The sequence below is a fragment of the Lontra canadensis genome, unplaced genomic scaffold (genome assembly GCF_010015895.1).
Source record: "Lontra canadensis isolate GAN:19392208 unplaced genomic scaffold, GSC_riverotter_1.0 scaffold2, whole genome shotgun sequence".
In the NCBI taxonomy this organism is placed as follows: Eukaryota; Metazoa; Chordata; class Mammalia; order Carnivora; family Mustelidae; genus Lontra; species Lontra canadensis.
In genome coordinates, this window is record NW_022630996.1 from 16997140 (window position 1) to 17022237 (window position 25098).

The window sequence follows — 25098 nt, forward strand, 5'->3', positions numbered from 1 at the left end:
TCACGTTCTAGAATTCGATAGTGTTGAACATTATGTAAACACAGTAAAAGTCACCAAATTGTATACTTTAAAAGGGTGAATTTTATGGTGTGTGAATTTATTTCAGTAAAAAAAAAATTTAAACATCCAACATGGAAATACAAAACCTTGGTGGCATAAGATGTATGCTTTGCTATAGAGCATTCCCGTATCTAGCAGGAAGATTAGACGCTTAGCTGATCAACACTAACAAAAAAACAAAATTGTATTAAAAAGGCAGCTGACTCGAATCAAAAGCTAGGGATGGTGACTCACCAAAAAATGGAGGGCTACTGTAAACTTTCAAGTCCACTAGAAATAACAAGGTAGAAGTCACAGGAAGGAAGGAGAACTTCAGAGAAATCTGCAATGCTCTAAAATGATGAAAACAATATAAACGCTTCCTGAGAAAGAACACATCAAGGAGAATGAAATCCTTTCCCTCTGGGGCACAGAGAGAAGAACCAGGAAAGTCACTGGGCAGAAAGAGCCATGGTGCCATCTGGAAACTGGCGACAGTCATACCCCAAGCTACAGGGGCAGGGGCTGCATGTCAGAGTGACAGAGCAGCAGGCCAGGGCCCCTTCCCTGGACAGGCATTTTCTCTACCTAAAAATACCAACAGGGGATGGGGAAGGAGCTGTTGTGGAAAGGATAGGAAAGCTTTTATTAGATACAATTTCATGAAGCAAAAAACTTCTATTAAAAAAAAAACCAACAGAATTAAAGCGTAACTGAAGAGAAACTAAATTGGGGAAAATTTCAGAAGTATATCAGGAAAAAGCTTCTTGGCAGCCAGAGCTGTTGCCTCCACAAGAAGAATCATCACTTGAAAATTAAAAAGTCATTGAGACAAAGAGCAAGCAATCCCAGAAGAACATAAGCTGTGTGGTCTGGGAGGTCTTTCCCAGAATCTCGCCAACACAGCCAGCTTTTTCTTTCTTTTTCTGGCAAGAGCAGAAGGCAAACCTAAATTAGAGGCCCAGCATTCAAACAGGATGAACTGGAAGCCCGTGGCCTCAGGGCAAGTCATTCATTTCACTTGCTCTGGGCGCACCAGCACACTCAGCGGAGCCCAGCAGAAGCACCCGCTCCTTGCTCCTCGGGCCAGCTCTACAGCAAACCAGTCCTCAGTTTGAAAATCGGGCAGTTTTCAAGTATAGTCCCTGAGGTGTCACAGGGACTATAACAATCATCTACAGAGAAAGTGCAGCTAAAGAGAACACCTAATCTGTGCCCTTTTATTTTAGAGATGAAATATCTGCACATAAAACAAATAAAATGACTTTTGCTGACAAAAAAGTACTAACGGCTGAGCACAGACTGAACACGAGGTTCCCTAGGCCTGACGTTCCTCTATGCCAACACATGCAGAAACAAGTATCTGGGGAGCAGAGGCCTATTAAGCAGTATCTGAAGTTACCTACAGATTAAATCTGAGGTTACCTACTGATTAAATCTCTTTCCGAATTACAGTCTCCATTTTTTATGTGTCAGGAAAGCAGGTGTCAAAGACTAAATCACTAAGCAAGGAAAGCTTCCATGGGCTGGCTGCCTGATATCAAACCAACACTTCTTAAATACCACCATATGCAAGGCAAGCAGAGACCTAAGAGTCCAATGTTACAAAAGAACACCCAAAAAGGAAACACAAAGGAAGACAACTCCAGAACGATAAAAACAGGACTGGCAAATGACAGCCCGCTGGCCAAATCCATCCTACCGCCTGCTTTTGTACTATCCATGAGCTAAAAATGGCTTTCACATTTTCAAATGGCTTGGGGGGGGGGGAATCAAAAGGGTATTATGTAACATATGAAAAGAGTATGAAATTCAAATTTCAGTGTCCATAAATAAAGTTTTATTGGAATATGGCCAAGATCATTTGTTTGTCGATGGCTGCTTTCACACTGGAAGCAGAGTTGAGTAGCTTCAACAGAGACCGTATGGCCTGCAAAGCCTAAAATATTTACTACCTGGCCCGTTACAGAGTCAGTTTGCCAACCTCTGATGTATTATGACAAGGAAGTGAGATGAAAACTAGTCTTATGGTAGTCTAAATAGCAAGTGCACAGCAAAAATAAATTCTGGACTACCACTCCAACTTATACAAACTGCTCCTTTTTATAATCAGAGAAGGGACAGTGGTATGTGGCAATAAGAATTTAGTTTCAGAATCAAATCACTGTCAGTGGCGACCTTTGAAAGGTAACTGGCTCTATCTGCCTCAGTTTCCTCATTCATAAATATTCATAAAATACAGGAGACTACCTGTGAGAGTTGTAATGAAATCTGAATAAGAATAGCCAGCCAGGGGCGCCTGGGTGGCTCAGAGGGTTAAGCCTCTGCCTTCAGCTCAGGTCATGGTCCCAGGGTCCTGGGATAACAATAACAATAACACATCAGGCTCTGTGCTCAACGGGAGCCTGCTTCTTTCTCTCCCTCTGCCTGCCATTTCTTCTGTTTGTGCTCTCTCTCTGTCAAATAAATAAAATCTTAAAAAAAAAAAAAAAAAAAAAAGAATAGCTGGCCAAAAGACCCAGTAACAGCCAATATTGCTTAAGAAATGGTTCAGGGGCACCTGGATGGCTCAGGGAGTTAAGCGTCCGACTCTTGATTTTGGCTCAGGTCATGATCTCAGGCCTGTGAGATCAAGCTCCACATTGGACTCTGTACTTAGCAGGAAGTCTGCTTGGAACTCTCCCTCCCTCTTCCTCTCCCTCCCTCCACCCAAAATAAATAAATCTTTAAAAAAGAAAAATGGCTCAAAGTGCAGTCTCAAGTAAAGACTGTAAGAGTATGTACAATAGAAAAAAGTGGACATTTCCTCCAGGAGTATAAAACATCAAAATTATGGAAAATTTACCAAAAACTGAATTCAATCAGAAAAGATTAAATAATCCATAATCTACTTTCCCTATTTATCAGCTAAGATACCCCTGTCTAGGAGAGTAGATTTAAGTGCTTATGTCAGTATCTTAGTCCTCAGAGGTTATGGTAAAGAAGTACTGTAATTTACATCCGCACTGAACTTTATCCCTGATAAAGTGTGGTGACACTCATAGCCTCAGACGACCATGAACTCTGAAATCAGTCTTGAGTCTAAAAGCAAACCCAACTGAAAAAGCATTCCAAGCACTGGGCTATTCCCTCACATATAAATGAGGACAACACTATTATCACCATCCTCTCTGGGTTGTTGGGATGACTAAGTAAGATGCCTCACAGTATCTGACACCTAGCAGGTACTCAGTTAAAAGTCAAGGGCACATTGGTCTCTCTTCCTTCCCCCACCCTCCCTCTCCACCCCTCTTCATCCTCAAAAAATCAGAGCAGGCACATTTATCTCATCTTGCAACAGAGGAAACTGTAGCATAGTTATGTGGTACAGCCGAGCTAGAACCCAGGTTTTCCTAGCACACTCCCAGGAAACACCAAATGCTAAATTTTTGAGAACTGTGAGTCAAAAAATTGGTGCCTAAAGGTGATGGCGGGCAAAGTAGGTGAAGAGAGTCAAAGGTACAAACTTCTAATTAAAAAAAATGTAAGTCATGAAGATGTCATGTACAGCATGGCACCTATAAATAATACTGTATTGCATATTTGAAAGTTGCCAAAAGAAATCTTTTTTTTTTTTTTTTTAAAGATTTTACTTATTTACTCAAGAGCAAGCGAGCCAGAGAGAGAGAGAGAGAAAACACCAGCAGGGTGAAGGGCAGAGGAGGAGGCAGACTCCCCGCTGAGCAGGGAGCCGGCCCGCGGGATTCCATCCTAGGACTCCGGGATCATGACCCGAGCAGAAGGCAAACACCTAACGACCAATCCACCCAGGCGCCCCTGCTAAGAGAAATCTTAAAAGATCACAAGAAAAAAAGTTCTGGAATTATGTATGGTGATTGAGAGTAAGCAGACTTACTGTGGTGATCATTTTACACTATCCAATATCACACTGTTACGTTGTACACCTGAAACTAATATATGTTATGTATCAATTCTACCTTAATAATTAAAAAAAACTGGTAGCTTACATAAAACGCCAAGGTTGTAGCTTACTCCTGCACAAATGAAGCCTCACCATGAAGGAAGTAACTCAATCTCTGGGAAGCCCATACCAGGGGTGTCCCAGGATGACAGTCCTCGCTACTCGTAACTCAATCTCTGGGAAGCCCATACCAGGGGTGTCCCCAGGATGACAGTCCTCACTACTCGATGCTGAGCTCCACTGTGGTCAAGGACCCAGAGATTGAGACAATTACTCAGAAATAAGAGAAGAACCCAGGAAGAACTATATGGCAGGCAAATGTGAGTGTCATTTCACAGAAATCCATTCCAGTTGTCAAAAGAAAATTTCAAAGTGACCAACAGTCACGTGTGAAAATTACCAAAAGAAGAAGAAGAAAAAATTAATTGACTTCGGAACATAAAAGATTATCCCTAAAGGACTCTGACCCCTCTATTGAATGGTTATGGTCAAGTACTTGGGACTATAATAAAGGGGAAGAAAAATTACTGCAGTGAGCGGGGCTTTTTGTTGGAGATTTCACTGTTTAAAGTGGCCCCCAGGTGTCATCCTGAAGTGATCTTAAGCACAAAGAAAGATGTTGTGATGTGCCTTACAGAGAAAAGGTTAAATAAATTTCATTCGGGCATGAGTTATAGTACTTTTGGTCATTAGTTCAATGTTAATGAATCAACAATATATATTAAAATAAGATGTCTTTAAACAGAAACACATACGGAACAATCTATCTATTAGGTATCTATCACTCGATGAAAATATGAGGACCAGAGGCTGGCAGGAACCTAACCCTGTATCTCTTACAGGAGAGATGGTTCAGTATTCTCTCATTCACAACTTTATAAAACAGAACTACCATGAATACGGACTATAATACATTCAGAGAAAACAATATGGCAGCTGAGGACTCTGGATGAAGGGAACGTAGAAGTTATGTGTACTATCCTTGCCATGTTTATGTAAGTTTGAAATTTTTCAAGTAAAGTTTAAAAAAAAAATTTAGGTGCTAAACATACTACAGGCTGCCTTAGAGTCTTATGACAAAACAATCACTAAAACTGGATCTCACTGGTAGTTGTGAAGGTGGTGGTTGGTTTGCTCCTCACCTCCCTTCCTCCCCTGCTCTATGCACACAACACTAAGAAAATGAATGTCAAGTTGTTACGGTGTTACAATGACATCTTTTGATGTGATCCATTCACCCCTGCACTTTCTTCCTCCAAATAAAATACAGTGCTTTCAAATCACAGAATTCAAATGTCCTCTGAGTGCACAGTTCAAAAAGGCAAACACACCCAAAAAGGGTCTCAGGTTTTAGGGAGAGTCCCTCTTTCTTCCTAGGTTAGTTAGCTGCTAGGGATTTTTTAAAATTTACATGTGTGATCTAATTAGGTTTTATATTCAGCAAACCAGAAACTCCTTAATGTCTCATAAGTTCTAAGAAACAACTGATGGGAGTTCAGTTATAGTAACCGAGAACATTGTGTGTGTGTGTGTGTGTGTGTGTGTCAGAGAGAGCGAGAGCTCACAAGCAGGGGGAGCAGCAGGCAGAGACAGAAGCAGGCTCCCCACTGAGCAAGGAGCCTGAGGTGGGACTTGATCCTTAGGACCCTGGTATCATGACCTGAGCCAAAGGTGGACACTTAACCTGCTGAGCCACAGACGTCCCAGTTGAGAATATTCTATAAGAGACAAGAGCACCAAACACATTTTTAGTTTCAGTGAAACCTTATAAGGGTGGTTATGATAATCTCTTTACCCCTCAGAGTGGGCCTTTTTTATTATCAACGAGGAACAGGATTATCAAAAACAATGCCTGAGTCCCCCACGCTTATCTAGAGGGGTGTTTTGGGAGATGCCAAAAGAAATTCTGTTAATACGCAAGACACTGGATTTTCTTTGGTTCTTAATAAAATCCTAAAATTTCCTCCTCCTGTCCCCCATACATTTGGCCTTCTCTACAACGCAAGTTGTCCAGATCAAAAGGGAGGACAGTAGAGTAGGATTTTCAGCGAACATGCGGAGGGGACAGGAAGAAGGGTCTCTGCGGCTAGTCAACTCCCACTAGAAATCACCGCCCAGTTCTATCACTGCAGCCATCGCAGCTACGGACTGGAGGGAAAAACGACCCAGTTCAGTCCCATCATCTTTCAACTGAAACAAAAGAATTTTAAAAAGGCATAAGTGAGAAGGATGCACAGAAAACCTCTGAAAACTATTACAGAGCAGCAATCACTTGAGAGCTTATTAGAAATGCAGACACTCCAATTCCACCCAGGATCTCCAGAAGCAGAATCTGCATTTCAATAAGACCCTTGAGTGATGGGTATGCACAATAAAGTTATTGATTGCCAGTCTCTTTATCCCCACCCTAACTGCCTAGCTCAGAAACATGTTCTCCAGCAAATTCAGCTCAGATGTTTTCCTCAGAGGCCAACCCAATTCTCAGACTGGGTCGGATAGCCTTGCTTTATGTACTCTCTGACTACTCTGTATTTCTTCTCACAGAATACATCACAACACTAAACAGAAGAGCTGTTTAGTGCTGGTTTTTCCGAAGAAGCTACAAGATCTATGAAGACAAGGACAAGGTCTACCCTACTCATCCTCATGGCCCCAGAGCACAGAACAAGACCAGATACAAAGGAAGCATTATTGGGCGCCTGGGTGGCTCAGTGGGTGAAAGCCTCTGCCTTCGGCTCGGGTCATGATCCCAGGGTCCTGGGATCAAGCCCCGCATCAGGCCCTCTGCTGGGCAGGGGGCCTGCTTGCTCCTCTCTGCCTGCCTCTCTGCCTACTTGTGATCTATATCTGTCAAATAAATAAAAATAAAATCTTTAAAAAAAAAAAAAAAAGGAAGCATTATTTTTTTTAGTAAATGAGTGGCCCTACTGTGTACAAAGCACAGTGCCAGGCTCGGGAGAGAGGGGCCAAGAACAATCAAGACATGGTCCTTGTCCTTAAACAACTCCTAGCTTAGCGGATTTCTGATGAAGCTAACAAGAGCCATGATCTCAAGAGCGTGTGCCACACTCACAGCTGTTTTCCTATTTCTCTGCCAAATGACAAGAAGCCCAAAGGCCTGCCACCCACCCCCTCGGCACAACCCACAGACAAGCATGTCCTCACCTTAGTCCTCCTCCCTTCATCCAGGATTCTCCACTCCCAGAGCTCATTACCTTGCCCGGCCTTCTCTCCACCCTCTCTAATGCAGCCCCAACTATCTTCAGCTTTGTTCCATTCACCCCTAGGAAGTTTGTGTTATTTCTGGGAACATTTTCTTCAGCCCCCTTCCCTCAACAGTCCTCTTATTAGGAGATGTCGAATTTCCCCTGTTACCTCCTTCAAAAACTCTTAGCTAACTCATTTCTAACCACTCAATTGATTATTTCCTGTGAGCTGTCAAGTCTACTCTATTCAACAGAAACCACTCGAATCTATACCCCAGACCACACTGGAGAATCTCCCAATTAAGTGTTCAATATTCAATTGTCTTCCCACTACTCTCAGTCACTTCCTATATCCCCCAAAGGGACAATAAGCAAATGCGGTAATTTCTTCTACGATTATATTCTCCATGATTCTTACATTTATTCTTACTTAATAGACAAGAATGTTTCGGTAGGTTTATACCCCAAAGCCTGTATCCAAATACCAAGGTAACAAAAATATATTTGAATGCCTTAACTGGAAGCAACAAAACTAATGCTACTTCCTTTTTATCCTCAGAGAAATGTAAGTGGATAGGCAGAGACCACACTGTGACAGAGAGGGAAGTGCTCAGAGAGTGCACAAGCAAGCCTGGGCTACCGCTGAGCCAGTGCACAGCAGTCTCTGACAGCCCCAGAACCCACCGTCCCCCAGCCAGACCCCAGGTGGCATCCAATGCGGCCACAAGAAACACCAAACTGTAGACTCCAGGGCTCACATAGAGGCCCCTTCTAAGCTCTGTACATGCACAAAGCCTTACAGATGTACTCCTGTGCCAGCTGTAAGCACAGTGAGCGATAACAAGGGCAGCGCCTTCCGAGTGTTTTCCACATCCCCACCTGTAAAAACGATTACCAAAGAATGACGGACTGGAGCCCTCGTCCAAAGGTTTGGTTAGGGACTCCCAGAAATTTTAAAGCCCTGAAAGCACATTAAAAAGTTACTGATGTGTACCTTTTCTTAAACACTTGAAAATACACACTCCTATAGTATCTGGCCTCAGCCTGTCTTACGGGTTCAATAACGGAGGCGGTTTTTCTGCTCACACTCATTTCATCCACATGCCCACGCTGTTCCTGCACTACTTCGTGTGGTCACGTGAGAGGAGGGCTGAAGATCACACGCCTCTCAAACTTCCATATCCGCACCGCAGGTGGAAGACGCGGCTCCCCAAACATGAAGGCTTCTTCTTTTTTCTCTTAAGGAAACCCAAGAAAAAGTTGCTCCTGATGACAAAAGAGGCCACCCCTCCACCCTGGAGGAACTGATGTGGGCAAAGCAGGGCTCGCTACAGCAGGGTGGAGAAGTCTGGGCCAGCACCCCGGGAGCTGGCACCCGGGAGCTGGCCCCCAGGAGCTGGCACTCTGGGAGCTGCTCACTTCGGGCGCTACTCAGTTGTTGGATCAATCCAATCCCCATCCCCGACTCTGACTCTGTTCTCCTCAGCATCCTCAATGCTCAGAGGAAGGAGGGAAGTGGTCCCTTGATTCCTGATCCAGGGAGGCAGCGGCCAGAGGGCATCTATTACCCTCCTAGCCCCCATGGCTGTAGCTGCCATCTCTGACTTCTCACAGCACTGCCGGCACAGTGGCCCAGAGTACAAAATGTCACATCGCAGCCCAGTAATTAGGAGGGGAAGGAGAGCTGACACCAGATACAGCTAAATGAAAGCACACCAGAGACCCTGAAATACCTGAGAGAAATGAAAATTATTGCCTTTAGTATTATTTCTCAGGTTTGCGGCCATAAAGTCCTACGCATTTTTTTCCTTTAGGACAAGCTTAAAGCAAAAGGGATGCTAGCTTACAGAGCATAATACTCGGTACTACTCAGAGTGAATCAACTCTAAAGAATATCTAACATATTTATTTTGGTTCATATGCAGGACTGACTGTAGAACTTAAGGATGTAATTGAATTTCTAGGCTACCCATGAAAAGCATTACTTTTTTCCCTTTTTATCTTCCAGATTTGTTTGGAAACTTTTCCTATTTGAAATGTTAATGCTCAATTTTAGATGTCAAAATAAAGTACAAATCACAAATCTACCATAAACATTTCAGAGTCCTTTATTGCTAAATTAATGTACCATCCCAGGATCTTTCTTATCATTAAAATCCCAGGAAAACCATTATCATGGGGGAGTAAAAACTGAAGTCTCCACTCATCTAACACAGCTTGAGAACACAAGACAAGTGGTCATTCCTTTCCCACTACCTGCTGGTACCCCAGTCTCGCTCCTCCAGCCTCCACTGCGATACACACAGATTTGCAAACCTCCTCGAGAAACTGAACAGAAGGCTAACTGGCCTATCTGGAATTCCCCATGTCATCTTAACTGCAGGTACTGCCCAGAAAACACTGCTCCTCCATTTTATTAAAAACATCCAGGCGTGCCTGGGTGGCTCAGTCCATTAAGCCTCTGCCTTCGGCCCCAGTCGTGATCCCGGGGTCCTGGGACTGAGCCCTGTGTTGGGCTCCCTGCTCAGTGGGGAGTCTGTTTCTCCTCCCTCTGCTCTTCCACATATAAATATAAATATCCGCCTAGAAATAAAATCATCCATAACATTCTGCATACCCTATGCTAACCAGGAAGTCCAGCTCTGATTCTCCTCTCCTTTTTGGAGGTGGGGGGCAGAGGGAGTACACTCTCTAATGAATTACAAAATAAACACTTTTCTTTAAAATAAAGCACAAAAATTTCAAATCCAAGTTTCTGGGCAGCTCAGATTCATGGAGCATCTTTACTCTGCATTGTACCAACAACCACTTTCAAAAACCAATTTTCCAAGTTCCTCAGATAATCTAAGCCCCAAACTGCTGCTTCTCCCTACACTGGCTTTCAGCTTCTCCTGTTGATAATCAAAGAAGCACATTTTCTTTGACACAAGAGTGAGAGAGGTACTTTCATTAAGAGCACTGATAACAGGAACACTTAAGAATTAAATGGAAACCAAGCATTTCCAGCTAGCAGCCCTCTGCTGTCTTGCTATGTAACGGAAAGTTAGTCCTCCAGAGCTGGAATTGCGATGACTAAGAGTGAGGCAGGGCGACACTGGGGCAGGGCAGGCTTACCCAGGAGCTGGGCCTGCCCCACAGAGAGCCTGCAGGAAGTCTCAAGAGATTCTAAAGATCTCCCAAGAGAGGAGTTTAACAAGATAACTCGGCTTTTAAGTAATAGAGGCAGCCTCCTGGCCTCTGGGCTGTGAAAGGGCTCACATGCCAAGAGTAATAACACAAGCAATCACTGCACACAGAATAATACATCTCAGCAGGATTCCAGGACCTGGGCACTCCAGAGTCTCCCTTCCACACAGAAGGAAAGGGAGGTAGGGAAAGAATGCATCACTTTTCATGAGGACCTGGGAGCGTCCTGTTAGGTAAGCAGATAAATTACACTTGGCATGATAACACACTGTTTTGGGTTGCTGACAAAAATAAAAATGCCCCTGGCATTAAAGGCTATAAAACAATGAATTTTCCCTCTCCTGGAACAGAATTCATCAAGTTTAAAAGTTCACTAACCTCGCATCCCAAAGACGGGAAACAAAACCTAAGAAGCCTCGCCTCTTGTTCCTTTCTCTACTACAAGCTTCCAGCAACAGTCACTTTAGGCAAGCTGCCTTAACCCTGCACAGTGAAACCAGATTGCTCACAGCTGCTTCCAAGACTATCTGAGTATTCCCACCTGTACTTACCCATTTCTCCTGCCTTTTATCTCACCCATTTTCTTCCTCTGCCTCTGTCAAGACCTGTCACTTTCACCACCTCCCCAGAAAAGGTTGTTAAAACAAACGGATCTGAAAATATCACATCTGATTTTCCAACCCATCCATTCTCCAAGAAAACCAACAGTATTTAAATTCCCAAGTTCCCCTTTCCATCACAAAACAAAGCTACCTGCCTCTATTTAATAGCAACATTTTAATGAGACTGACAACTAAAATTTCATCAGCCCAAAGCTTTACCCACAACCAAATACACGGCCTGGGGTCTCACGCCTAGGCTGTCTTCTCTCCATTAAAGGCTTTCTTAGCCATGTGATTCTCCTGTCAGGCAATCCCAGTTGCTAGATTTACAGAAACATCTACCTTCTGTTTATAGTGGTCTCTGTGAACTTTGTCACCCCACACTCTCCCAGATTTGACTGTTTTTACAAAGTACAGTAAACAACCATTTTACCCCTGCAATCAGGACAGTTTGAAGTAAAAAGGGTTGTTATTGATAATGATGTCAAGACAACGGGTGTGAACAGCAACAGCCCAAGGCAGACTGGGCTGTAAACAGCTTTGTTCTTACAAAGGTACCAAGGCCAGGTAAGTTCTTACTTGCCAAGAACTAATTTATGTCCTTCCCTGGGAGACTGAGGTTTTAGGGAACCAGCCCAGAGAACAAAACAAAAATAAATTTAGATTAGTCTCCCTGAAGGATAAGGAAATAGAAAATATTTAGGGGCACCTAGGTCAGTTAACATCTTACTCTTGGTTTCCACTCAGGTAATGATCTCAGAGCTGTAAGATTGAGTCCCAAGTCCACTCCAGATTCAGCATGGAGTCGGCTTGAGATTCCTTCCCTCTCCCTCTGACACCCCCCTCACTCACATGTACACTCTCTAAAATAAATAAATAAAATCTTTAAAAAGATGTTTTAGGGGCACCTGGGTAGCTCAGTTGGTTAAATGACTGCCTTCGGCTCCGGTCATGATCCCGGGGTCCTGGGACTGAGCCGCACATCAGGCTCCCTGCTGTGTCTGCTTCCACCTCTCCCTCACGTTCGCTCTCGCTCAAATAAATAAAATATTTAAAAAAATGTTTTACATTGTAGTGAAAAGACTGTTCTAAATATGTCACCATATCAACTTTAAGTTTTGATGTGGATTTGGGCAGGGGTGGAGTTGAGACAGCAGTGATAAGGGTACTGGAGGACGGGGATGGAAAGCAGGCTGGTCCTAAAGTGCCAAAGGATAGAGGGCTGCTGGAAGAATGGAGGCAGGGAACCAAAGGGAGTCAGAACTTTTCTCACTTGAGTTTCTGCCTAACTAGCCACTCCTGTGCCACTGAACAGCTAGTATTCACACATACAACTGAAGTCTTCCATGCATTACCTAAATTTGTTTAATCTTTCCTAATATTAGGAAATACCTCTGAAGTTCAGAAGAGTTACACATATGCCAGATGCACACCTTTCTGCTGTGCCAGGGGTTCCAGACTTTTAAATTTCTTTTTTTTTTTTTTTAAAGATTTTATTTATTTGACAGACAGAGATCACAAGGAGGCAGAGAGGCAGGGAGAGAGAGAGGGGGAAGCAGGCTCCCTGCTGAGCAGACAGTCTGATGCGGGGCTGAGATCATGACCTGAGCCGAAGGCAGAGGCTTTAACCCACTGAGCCACCCAGGTACCCCAGACTTTTAAATTTCATAGAAAAGTAAGATTCCCCTGCCCCCCCAAATGAGGGGCTAACCTGTTATCTAGTTTTTATTTTTGCCAAGGATATTAAAACTGTCATCATATTATTTATAAAATAAAGGCTATTTCAGCAAAGGAAAAAGTATTAAGAATATTATCTCAAAACTAAAACCAGTCCTTTAAATCAAACAACTTAAACATCACAAGGCCTGCCAGGTGCCTTTCTTTATCCCTCTCATTTTGCTCAGCCAGTTTGATTTTCATCCGCATCTGACTTGAGGATTGATACAGAAACTGCTGGACTAAGACCAGCTAATGGTTGCTGAACGCTACATGCGCTGGACACTGCACCAAACATTTTCCATGCGTTCTCATTTAATCAGCCACAGCCCCATGAACAGCGTGCTGTTATTACTCCCATTTACAGGCAAAGCTGGAACGTAAAGGGGTAAAATTACCTGCCCATAGTTATATGGCGAGCAGTCAGTGAAGTTAATGACCTGAACCACAGACACTCCAGAAATCAGTTCAGTTCTGCCCCAAGACACAAGTTACATCTGTTTCCCCAATGTGGGAGCTTGTTTAAAAACAAACAAAAACTGCTTTAAGGGGTAAATGAACCCTGTATATATCAGCATTTAATATTTATACATAAGAACTGTCCCCTTTCCAATTCTCTTTCAATGATTCCTATTAAATGAAGAAAGTTCCAGTTTGGTGGCAGGAAGCCTTTAGCACACACACTTTGGCACAAGCTCATCACTTGTTAAACTTTCTTCAGAGCCCTCCACAAGACATGAGACCTAGCTAGAATTTAGTAATATTTTGTTTTCATTGTGCATTTTTTTTTTTTTTAATTTGACACAGAGAGAGCACAAGCAGGCAGAGCAGCAGGCAGAGAGAGGGAGAAGCAGGCTCTCCACTAAGCAGGGACTCCAACACGGGCCTTGATCCCAGTACCCTGGGATCATGACCTGAGCCGAAGGCAGCTGCTTAACCGACTGAGCCACCCAGGAGCCCCTTCACTGTGCATCATTTAAGGTATTTCTAGTTACAGCAAGTAACAAGGCTTTTCCATTTCCAACTGTGAAATTAAGTTTTTTTTTTTTAAGATTTTATTTATTTGAGAGAGAGAGAAAGAAACAAAAGCAGACTCCCCACTGAGCAGGAAGCCCAATGGGGGTCTCAATCTCAGGAACCAGAGATCGTGACCTGAATTGTAAGGTAGACACTTAACAGTGAACCACCCAGGCACTCCAAATTAAGTTTGCTTTAAAAACAGTATTTCAGGGGTGCCTGGGTGGCTCAGTTGGTTAAGGGTCTGCCTTCAGCTCTGGTCATGATCCCAGGGTCCTGGGATGGAGCCCTGCATTGGGCTCCCTGATCAGCCGAAAGCCCGCTTCTCCCTCTGCCTCTCCCCTTGCTTGTGCGCATGTACTCTCTCTTGCAAATAAATTCATAAAAAAAAAAAATTTTCAACTTTTAAAATAGCTGATTGCCCAAAAGATTTTCAAACTAAATAGAAGTAGAGGCGGTATTCCAGTACTAAAACCATGGTAGGGGTACGCACACATCCAGAGCCCAGGAAACATAAGGAAAGCCATTACACCAAGGCTGGGATCAGCAAATGACTGAAAGGCTACCCACACTGACCACCCTGGTCCAGTCTCTCCAAACAATTCTAAAAATAGCAGGGTTTCCCCACACAGGATGTGGTGGTCATGCTTACCACCTCCCATCCCTACCTTCTTATCCAAGAAGAAAAAGAAAAAAGAAGAAAAGCTATGTGCTAGTCCACAGAAAAAAGTCAAACCTCTCACATGACCTTGCTCCTCCTGTCATCTGTAGCTGGGAAGCTGCACACTTCCTTAGTCATGGAACTCTCTAGAACCCAGAGAAGACAGTTGAAGCTAAAGAATCTACTCTCCTTTAAAGACTAGGACCTTTAAACACCTTGGGGTCTTCAAACAATTAAAAAGTAGTTATTTAGTGAACCCCATGTGGTTAGGCCCTGCCCTCCAATGAAGAGAAAGCGGTTTTCAAGGATACGCTGGAGAAACAGAACACTACCAACTGTGCAATGATTAATGAGTAATGAGATGTGAAGCTGTATTTGCCCCAATTTTACTTGCGATGTTATTTGTAAGAAATAAACAGGTGAGGTGTAAGTAAAACTGATCTACAACCACCAAAAACATTAAGTGATATTAAAAGATACCAGCATTGCATCTTATGGAAATGCCAACACAAGAATACAAAGATGTAAAAAAGAACACTCAGTCAGCAGTGTTTAGAATCATGAAAAACCAAAAACAGGTATCAACAAATAAATGGGTAAATAAATACACCCAAATGATGAAATACTCTTCAACCATTAAAGAATGAGGTAGGATCTATAATTATGACACAGACAGCCATGACAATTTTTTAAAAAGTTGCAGGACACATATATTATGACCCCATTTCTATTTCTTAAAGAAAAGAGGGAGAATGTATATTTCTTCATGAAAAGTTTGGAAACACATTTCCTTAGGGGAATGAGAATAAATGTTAGAAAACTGAGTGATAAGGCCAGAGGGATAGAGACTTTTGTATTTAATTTTATATACTTCTATACTATTTGAAATCCTATGAGCAGGTATTAAACCCAAAACTTAAATATTGGTCATTATTAAATTATTAAAGCTAGTAGGCATTTTTTTGAAGGAATTTAGGGATGAACTAGATAACTGTTGATCAAAATGAGGATAAGTCACCAAGGGAACTGAAGACGTGACTCTTAATCAAAAGGACTTTGAAGACTTAAGAATTATAAGAAAATTTTATTTCCATATTAGACAAACTAGTGGAATAAAAAGTAAAGATGAAGACCATCAAAGAGGTCATTCAGGGTTTTACTGATATTGTTAAGAATGGGGCTTAGAAAACAGGATAGAAACAAACCAGGAGGCCCAAGTGTGTGGCTACCAAGGACTACAAAAGCAGAAACTGAGCAGCACAGAATTTTCATGTTTGTAGATGACACTAAAGACTTCCATGGTAATAATGTGCCAAGTTATTGGCGCCAAATTATAGGAAGATCTTGGGAATCGATACAAAAAGAAGGAAAAGTGGCAGATGAGTGTTAAAATGAGCATATGGCCTGAAATCAGGCATGTAAAACAACAACTTCTCAGCTATCAGTTGTGACCCAAGAATAGGATCTCAGATCACTGTAAATGGACCCCTGAGGATGTCAGCCCAACACTGAGCTAGAGATTAAAAGCAATGCAAAGTGTCCTGGGAGCCATCAAAACGAACACTAAAAAGAAAGAGACTAGTATCCTCCCCTCATAAAATTCTTTTTGTCATTTGTGTCCTGCCCCTTCAACTACATATAGAAAAGGAGTTAAACAAGACCAGTGGGTCTCAAATGCCAATCCCTGAATTGATCCAAAATTGACTTGGAATCACCTAGGAGAGGCTTTTTTAAAAATACAGATTCCCAGGCCATACCCACAGAGATTCTAATTCAGTGCCTCTGAAAGGCCTTCCAGGTGGTCCTGAAGTAAGGATCTGGTCAGGAAATCACCGTGCTGCTTCTCTCTAAATCCACTCCCAGAAAGGAATTAAGAAAGCTTAACAATTAAAAAATCAAAAGAAAAGAAACCATGTGAGCAACTACCAAAAATAGATTATGATGATTCCTACACTTGCCCGTTAAATGAAGTAGAAAAGATCTGCAAAAGACAATTAGGATGACCTAAAGGAAGAAGCTTTAGCCTTGAACTGTGAAAAGTAGAGCTCAGAACCCTATCAAGTGCCCCCAGATTCCTCCACGTAAGAGCAGGACCAGGGTAAACACTATCTCCATCAGCTACGGGTTTCCAGAATGCCCTCCTCACCCCCATCCTTCTGAAGTCAATACCTGCTGCCCCAGGAGACGGTCAGGATGTTTTGAAGCAGAGGTGAGGTGGTAAATAAAAGCCACTGCTCTCATGTTCCTCTGGGTCCCAAACAAGTACTCCCACAAGTCTATCCTGATATCACTACTGAGGTCAGGAACCCCCTGGCTCATTTCTATCCACCACCTCTAACTCACTCCGCTACTCAGTCACATAGTCTAATTCAAATTCTAACCCCCTCATCTTCTACAGTACAAAAACCACATTTTACATTTCATCTACTATCTCAGGGGGAAAAAAAAAAAAAAAAAAAAACAAGCAACGGAACAGAAAACATGTTTCATTGCAGGATAAGCAGCAATTCAAAGTGAAGCCTGCCATACGGTAGATTTCTCAGTTTTGATTCATCTTGCAATATAAGGTTTCTTATACAATCACAGCTTTTGGGGACTGTTAGAAGTTTAGAGACTGAGTTTACCACTTCATTTAAGAAAGAAAGAGTCTGAGAAGTAAAATCTCTTACCCCACATCACCCATGTGAAGAATAGCACCTCCTGGGCTAGAACTGTGTTACCCCTGAATCCTAGGCCAATCTCTCTTCTCTGCCAAGCTGCTTCCCAAAGATAGTATTAATAAATTAGGTTTATTAACTTTAGGCACAGATTCTCCCAGCTTTTCACTTCTTCCTCTTACACAAGAGGGTGGTGTTACAAGATCATCCCAAGAAGACTACTTCCCATATAGAAGCTAAAGCACGTCAAAATGTGTTAAGGAATAAGAGGGGAGATGGTGCCTTAAATCACTCATCATAAGCAAATAAAGAGAAAATGTGCCAAGCCCAGTTTATATCATAGAATGAACATCTGAAAAATGATATCCAGAGGCATCACCTAAATTTTCATTAGATTTTTACCTATGAAGTTGTTTTACTTCCTAATTTTCAAAAAATGTCAACTGAAACCACTGTTTTTCCCTAAACATTAGAGCTAAGTGTGAAAAACTTAGTTCATCATATTGAGTCTCACTGAAAGTTAAGTGAAATCCCACAACACTCCATCTGCATCAAATGTTCACAACCTGTGATTCTGCATCAATTTCTACTGTAAAAACAAAATGCAATGTCAGTCTCCCAAGAGAGGAATTAGCAACAGAAACCGGGTATCTCTCCATTTCCCAACAAGAAAAAGGAAAAACCACATAAGCCCCTGAAGAGTTGAATCTCTTTACTTCATGCCTTGTCCCGGAAAAGGCAACGAATTTCCTACAATACTTAGCTATGTTATTCCTTGAAGAAACAAAATAAAATAAATCCAAAGACCAGATTCCAAAGGATACCTACTGCACTCTCTCCTAGAACCACACCTGTCAGCTGGACAGCTAGTCCACACCAGCGAGTACACAACAGGCCTTAGAACCTTCAACTCATTTCCCAAATATCACACTCCAAGTAAAGTGAGGCACAGACCCCATCAAATCATTTGCTCACTTATTATACCAGTACTGATCACTACCCAGGCTCAGGAGTCTCCCCTCATGTTACTAAGCCACATTATGCATGAGCTAGTTCCCTCCTGACCATTAGTTTGAGCTAGGAAGCATGCTACTTTGCTTTTCACCATGACTGTCACTAAAACTTGCTAGGTTAAAAGTGTTGCCAGAGGCCAGAGCAGCAGAACATTCCATGTAGTAATAAAATGCTAACAGAACTATAAACAACAACAAATTCTACATGCTATTTGACTCTCACTGAGCTTGCTCCTGGCATTAATCTTTTCAGCTAAGTACCCTCCACTGAAAGGTGGTGACCTTAGGAATACACAGAACTGGCTGACAGGAAGTCAAAAAACCTGTAAGGAAGTCTTGGCCCTGTAAGGAACATGAATATGACCAAGAGCAATAATTTTTTTTTTTAAATCAGTTTCTCACTGTTTACACTGAGTTAATGTCAGCTATCGATCTCACCAGCGTACCAGGACAGCAACCACCTCTACTGCCTTTCTGCCTTCTATCACCCCAAAGCACATAATAGCAGCTCAGGTTCAATCCATACCATTTGTGTTCTGCATAAATTGAAGGAATTAAAGAGCTACTATAAAAACACTGAAGATAAACATTAGTGGGGATCCTAGAGCTTTTGCACTTGTTGTTCCCTCTACCAAGAACACACTTCCCTTACGGCTGGTTCTCCGCTGTCCATCAGATCTCAGCACAAATGCTAAGAGAAGCCTTTCCTGAACACCTTCTCTATGGGAGCCATCCCTACCCTTGCTCCCAGTCACTCTGTCTCGTTCTCCGGAAATCACTATCTTATAATATCATGCTTATTTCTTGTTTACCTTTTTATTGTCTGTCTCCTCTATAAATCAGAGGGGCAGGAATCTGATCTACTTTTTACCACTGTTTCTCCAATACCCACACAAAGCTTGACACAGCAGATGATCAATAAAATTTGTTCAAGAAAGAAAGGAAGTATGACTGCTCATCATTCTGTATCATTAGCACATAGCAGCAGCCACTGTTAGCATGACTAGAGCCACCTGGGTGCTTTCTTTTCATACAGGAAAAAAATGACAGAAAACATTTAAGATACAGTAGAAACTTAGTGCTCCTTTACTTACAAGCTTGACTGAAAGCTACTATGCTCACCTGCTGAGAAGTGGGCAATTTTAAGACTACAGGGAAAAGCCTTCCATCCTATTCTACCTAGTTCTTTGCAAATGGCTCTACTAAAATACTGTTATTCAGCCACCTTGTCCCTGAGTAGGAGAGTAAGAGTACTTAAGTAGGTTAGGAAAGATGTTTTTTTCTTTCAGTCTGCATGAGCTCAGTGCACGTAGGAAGGAGCAGATCAATGGACTACTACTCTTTGTCCCCACTACACTCTGGAAAGACACATACTTCTTAGTTCAGAAAGCTAAGACAGCTAGCTATAATAATGTAAATTACAGGTATCATTTCCTACAAGCTGCATACTGGAAAAATTTCCACTAAGCTACTCACCAGGAAGTCTACATTCCACTTTAGAACAACCTGGCAGCACAATTCCTGGTGAAGGAGGAAAACTGTGGCCATCTCCTCCTTTTGATGCCCCTCTGCCTTAATCACCCAGCGAGAATCATGGTTCTTAGCCTAAAACCAAAGACTGGCAGAGCAATTCCTTTCTCCTTTAGGCAAGTAAATGGAGCAGGGTGAAAATGAACGGAGATTTGGCATTGTCCTCCCTTTGGCCTTTCACACCATAAGCAGGGTAAGATATGCTGCTTCCATCAGCTGCTTCTAATAAGCACAAGATTCAAGAACTGTGGCAGACTCATTCTGCTGTCTTAAAAGCAACCCGTGTGATTCCTGCTTGAGAAGACACGCAAACACACGGAGTTAGAATGGGAACGTTAGAGTGAAAAGACAGAGAAAAGGGCTCAAGCCCCAAAGCGGAAAGTGAATCAGGTGTGTAAGACCGGAGAAAACAGCCATCTCTAAGTAGGGGCTAAGTGAAGCGACCAAATTTTACACCAAGTACCCCAAGACTTCTCGCAGTCACATCTATTTAACATGTGCTGATAATAATCTATTGCAGCTAAAGAAAGTCTAGCAAATTATTCAAAAAAATCCAGAGTTAGAATCTTTCAGGGTTTTGAGAAAATAGTATCTGATTTGACGGGGACATTCACTTTTCCAGGTTATATTTTCTCTGCCCACACACTTGCCAGTCTCATCCCAACTCAGGAAATATAAATCCACCTTCAGTTTTTCCATCATCCTCACTGCCTTTGCAGTAACAGAACAGCTCCAAAATGCTTGTGTCAACTTACTGCCCACTTCCTCCTTAAACACATTCCAGAACCAACTCTGTTTCTGTCCCTTTGCTCCCACTCTCGAAAGCAGACACAGTCTCTATCGTCACCATCATTTTTTTTTAAACTGGTCAAATGCAAAGGCTTTTTACAACTTGATTTCTTTTTTTTTTTTTTTTAAGATTTTATTTATTTATTTGAGAGAGAGAGAGTAAGTGAGAGAGCATGAGGGGAAGAAGGTCAGAGGGAAAAGCAGACCCCCCGGGAGCTGGGAGCCTGATGCAGGACTTGATCAGAACCCCCTGGAGCTGGGAGCCTGATGCAGGACTTGATCCTGGGACTCCAGGCTCATGACCTGAGAGGAAGGCAGTTGCTTAACTAACTGAGCCACCCAGGCACCCTACAACTTGATTTCTGAGTTCTTTCTTCTTTAACCTTAAAAAGAACACAGGACTTACTAGAATTAGAAGGTAGAGACTAGAAGAAACTTGCACCTTCCATGGCTCTATAACCCAATTTTTGCCCCCCAAAAAGAGGAAGGACGATTCCTCTTCACTGCAGCAGAGCTCATCCCTATACCGTTTCAGATCGGCAGCTCAGCCTGAGTCCAGACAATTATGGAGGGCTCCCCTGAAAAGCACAAGGCTGATTAGTCAGTGTTCCAGGTTCTACCCCTCTCCCTAAAGGCAGTAACTATTTTCCAATTCACAAGACTATTTCCTTCACAGTTTCCTGTCACAGAACTCCATTTTCATTTGTAGAGTTCTTACGAAGCAGTTCCTAGAACCACTGGAAATGATTACTCTCCAGGAAAATACAACTTCGCTTAGCAGAAGAGCTTCACACAGAGCAATTTGCCAGTGGTCGATTTTTCATTCCAAACAAGGCTTCTGCTCCTGGCACAGATCTGCCTGCTGTCCTGCAGTTCACCTGGCTTCCCTCCCCTAACCCCTACCTGCAACTCACCCACCCATCCCTGCAATTTGGTCACAGAAAAGAACAGCAGAATAGACTTTTTGATGGCTGAATTTTCTTGTGAGTGTGCGTGTGTGTGTGTGTGTGTGTGTGTGTGTGTGTTTAAGATTTTAATTTACTTGAGAGAGAGAAAGCACAAGCTGGGGGAAGAGGCAGAGGGAGTGAGAGAGGTAGGCTCCCAACAAGCAGTGAGCTGGATGCAGGGCTCAAGCCCAGGACCCTGGAATCATGACCTGAGCCAAAGGTAGATGCTTAACTGACTGAGCACCCCCCTAACCCGGTGGCCCACAAGGGCTGAATTTTAAAAGCTTCCTCCCAGATTCAAATGTGTCTTCAACACCACACTCCTATGCACATAATGACCATAAGCACCAAATGAAGTCACTCACCGCAATAACAGCTCCAGGATAAGACAAGGAGTAACATCTAATCTTTCCTCAACTTGATTACAGTCAGCTTCACTTTCCTGCAATTTTGTGGTCACGCATGACTGGCCTCACCCTCTACTAAAGTCATGCCCTGGAGGCAGAAGCAGCATAGCATGATGTCCAAGAGCCCATGCTGTGGCAGACAGACCTGGGTTCAAGCCCCAGCCCTGGCTCTTACTGCCAGTGAATGTGCCTGTCCTTGGGTGAACTTTTCTTTCTAAACCTTAGATTACACATCTGTAAACTGTAACCAATAATACTATCTACTTGTTAGGTGTTATAAATGAGTGAATACAAACAAAATACTCAACACAAGACACGACCCTTAATAAATAAGTGATTGTTGATATTCAGTATCCATGGGGGTAATCTGTGGGCACGGCCACCTCATAGAATCCAGATGCCCTGGAAGCCTTTAGCATTAATACAAGCAAAAATATATCCAGCCTCATTCCACTCCTACCCCACAAATGAGGGGGACCTTTAAGAAAAATTCAAGCCTTAGTGAAGGAAAAAATTCAGAAAGAGCCACTCAATGCTGCCAATCCCACCACCCTACCACCAAGCGATGCTGTGGTCTTATGGTGAAGGGAAAGATCAGTGCAAATGAAAAAACTAACGTAAGAGAAGCTACTCATGGGACAGATCAAGAGTCAAAGAGGCAAAAATATGTGGACCTTGGAAATTCCCTTCTCCCTCAGCTTCTAATAAATTCTGAATTTCCATTTACGCATAAAGGAGAAAAGCAATACTGAAAACCCTGGGAATCTCACCTGGTAACGGAATATTACTTAAGAAATGAATACATGAGAATTGGGCTGGAGAAAAAAAAAAAATCTCAAAAATTTACACACACACACAAGCTAAAGAACATTTTCACCCTGACAATGAGCCAAGAAAACAGAATGTGTTTTAAACTTCCTGCAACTGCAAAAAAAACTGTGGAACTTTGAGAGAAAATGTCATAAAGGATATTTGCTGTTCCAGAAGGAAATTAGTATTGAGGTCTGAAATGTCCCAAAGTCTATTAGGTGTAGTGGGAAGGAAAGGACATGTTCCTGTTAACAGGAAAATCTGTTAACAACCAAGAAACGTCAAGTTCCAAGATCTGGGAGGATTCAGGGGAGAACAGAGGTGACAAGGGATAAAGAGAATTTATACTACAAAACTTCCATGGAGCCAGAGGGAAAATTTTTTAAAAATTAGTCTGGCAGGGTTTTAAATTCAAAATTCAAGAATGTAGGGAGTGAGGGGATATAAAATCAGGCAGAATCTAGTGTTGGGGCCGTGGACTGGGAATCGGAACACTTGGGCCCCGGTCCTGGCCCCGTTCCAAGCCACCACGTGATGACCTTAGACAAGTCACTGCCCTCTTGAAACCTGTCTCCTTATGTTTAAGGGGTGAGGAAACAATAACGATCGCTAAAATTCCTACTGGCCTACTATTTAAAGGCCAAAAGGAGAGGGAGAACAAATAGTAAGAGCTTACAGGACTACACACTTAACAGAAGAGGTGGAGAGAAAAGGAACAGGAGGGCCAAAGAGCGAGAAAACTTGTAAGTAAGTGAGCGTCAGTGGAAACTGAAAAGCTTCAAGATGGCCAAATGCGCTTAGTTTCAGGGAAGTGCGGATGTCAGGATCTCGAAAAGCTGCACACTGCTCAGCAGATGTCAAAATGGACAGAAGAACGGGGGGATGGGAAGGCAGATATAAACTTATGATCTCCGTTAATCAATCAAGTCACACCGATCTGTCCTGGTAAACAGCAGATCTGAGTGCCGCGACCACGGAAATCACTGCGACCCCTGGTGCCAGGGTGTCCGGGAAGCAAAGTACCAAGGGGATTCCGTGTTGGATACCGTCTAGGAAAGGAATTCCGAGAATGGGTGAAAAGTAAGGAAAGAGAGGAAAGGGAATCTGGGAGACCATGCAGACTGGCGGAAGGGGAAGAGGAGCCAGCGCCAAAACCCGCCCGGAGGTGGGCGGTGGGGTCAGTGTCCCGGGCCCCGCTCTCACCATCTTGACGATGCCCCGCTGCACGGTGGGGACAGCGGGTCCCCCGGAGGTGCCGCCGCTCTGCGCGGAGGAGGCCATGTGTGGAGATGGAAAGGCAGCAAATATGACGGTGGGCCGGCTTGGAGCTGTCAGTGTGGGTGTCGGTGTTGGTGGGAGGCCGCCGCTGCAGTGAGCTGGCAAGCGACGGGTTTCGGGCAATGGACGGCACGGACTCGCCGGGCGCTCACGAGAGCAGCAGCGGGACTGGGAGCGAAAGAGGAGACGCGTTCTCCGCCGCCGCCACACGTTCTACTCGCCGCGCAAGCGTGCCAGAGCGCCACCGCCCTCCGGCCAATTAGCGCCTAGAGCCCGCCGGACCCCAAACCAATAGGCACCCTGCTCGCGGAGCCCCGCCCTTTAGTCAAAAAAGGGGAGACAAGCTCCAGGAAGCGCTGAAAGAGCTGATTTGCAGTGACGGGCTAAGTATGGGGCGGGACTTCCGGGGCAGCCGTTGTAGGTAGTGTCGGGAGGTGTAGTGGGAAGGAAAGGACACGTCAGCATCTGGCCGCGGGGCGCGGGGGGCCATGGGAGCCCCAAGGGCGGGGCCAGCCTCGTCCTCCGTTACGGCCCCGCCTATTGCGCTCCGCCCCGCGGGCCTCCGGGGAGCCCACCTGGACTGCAGCGTTCCTGAAGGGCGCCCCGGGGTTGGGGAGTGCGGATTGGGGAATCCCGAGACATGAAGGCCAAGACCTGAAGGGATCTCCGTACCGGCTGCACACCTAGTTCCGACATTTTACCTCCGCTAAAAGTGTGGGGAGAACTTGGCAAAGTCTGAGCATCGTCCAGGCGCCCTCCCTGTCTTCGGGAGTGTGTGTGTCTCGCTCGTATTTGTGTCGCCGGTGTCTCGCACTTGTAAGGCTCTTGTTCGTTGGTGGGAGAAATGCCTCTTGGGGGGGGGGGGGGTGATGTGCCTTGTACATGCGGGAGAATGACCCTCGTTTTGGGGCTCTTCCTAGCCGCGGATGAAGTTAGGGAAAGCCTTGGTACCGACGCTCCCTGTTCCCGGAAGAGAGAGTCCCTAGACCGCTTGTGATGAGCCACACCTCCCCCAACCACCGCATCCCAGCCGTTACCTGACCCTCGTCTCTTTGAGATAAAGAGATTGGGGAAGCGGTGCAGAGCAAGGGCATACAAATGTTTAAATGAATGTTTGGAGACAGCTAATACTTGTCCTGTGCCCACTATGTGGAGCCAAGAACCTTTACTTTAAACCACTTGATCTTCAAATCTGGCTCTACACTGCAGACACCACTTCCCCTGTAGCTCTTGAGAAGAGGCTGACTATGCTTCCACACTTTACATATTCCAGGGTCAA

General features: G+C 43.8%; 1 protein-coding gene across 1 annotated transcript in view; it reads right to left on the reverse strand.

Annotated features, from left to right (window-relative positions):
- SND1 (staphylococcal nuclease and tudor domain containing 1) overlaps positions 1-24049 on the reverse strand; it is a 411695-nt gene extending 387646 nt beyond the window's left edge. Inside the window, exon 1 of the mRNA XM_032869880.1 lies at positions 23745-24049. Within this exon, the coding sequence (XP_032725771.1) occupies positions 23745-23822 (78 nt within the window). The 5' untranslated portion in view covers positions 23823-24049. The remainder of the gene's footprint in view (positions 1-23744) is intronic.
- Positions 24050-25098: the final 1049 nt, after the last annotated feature.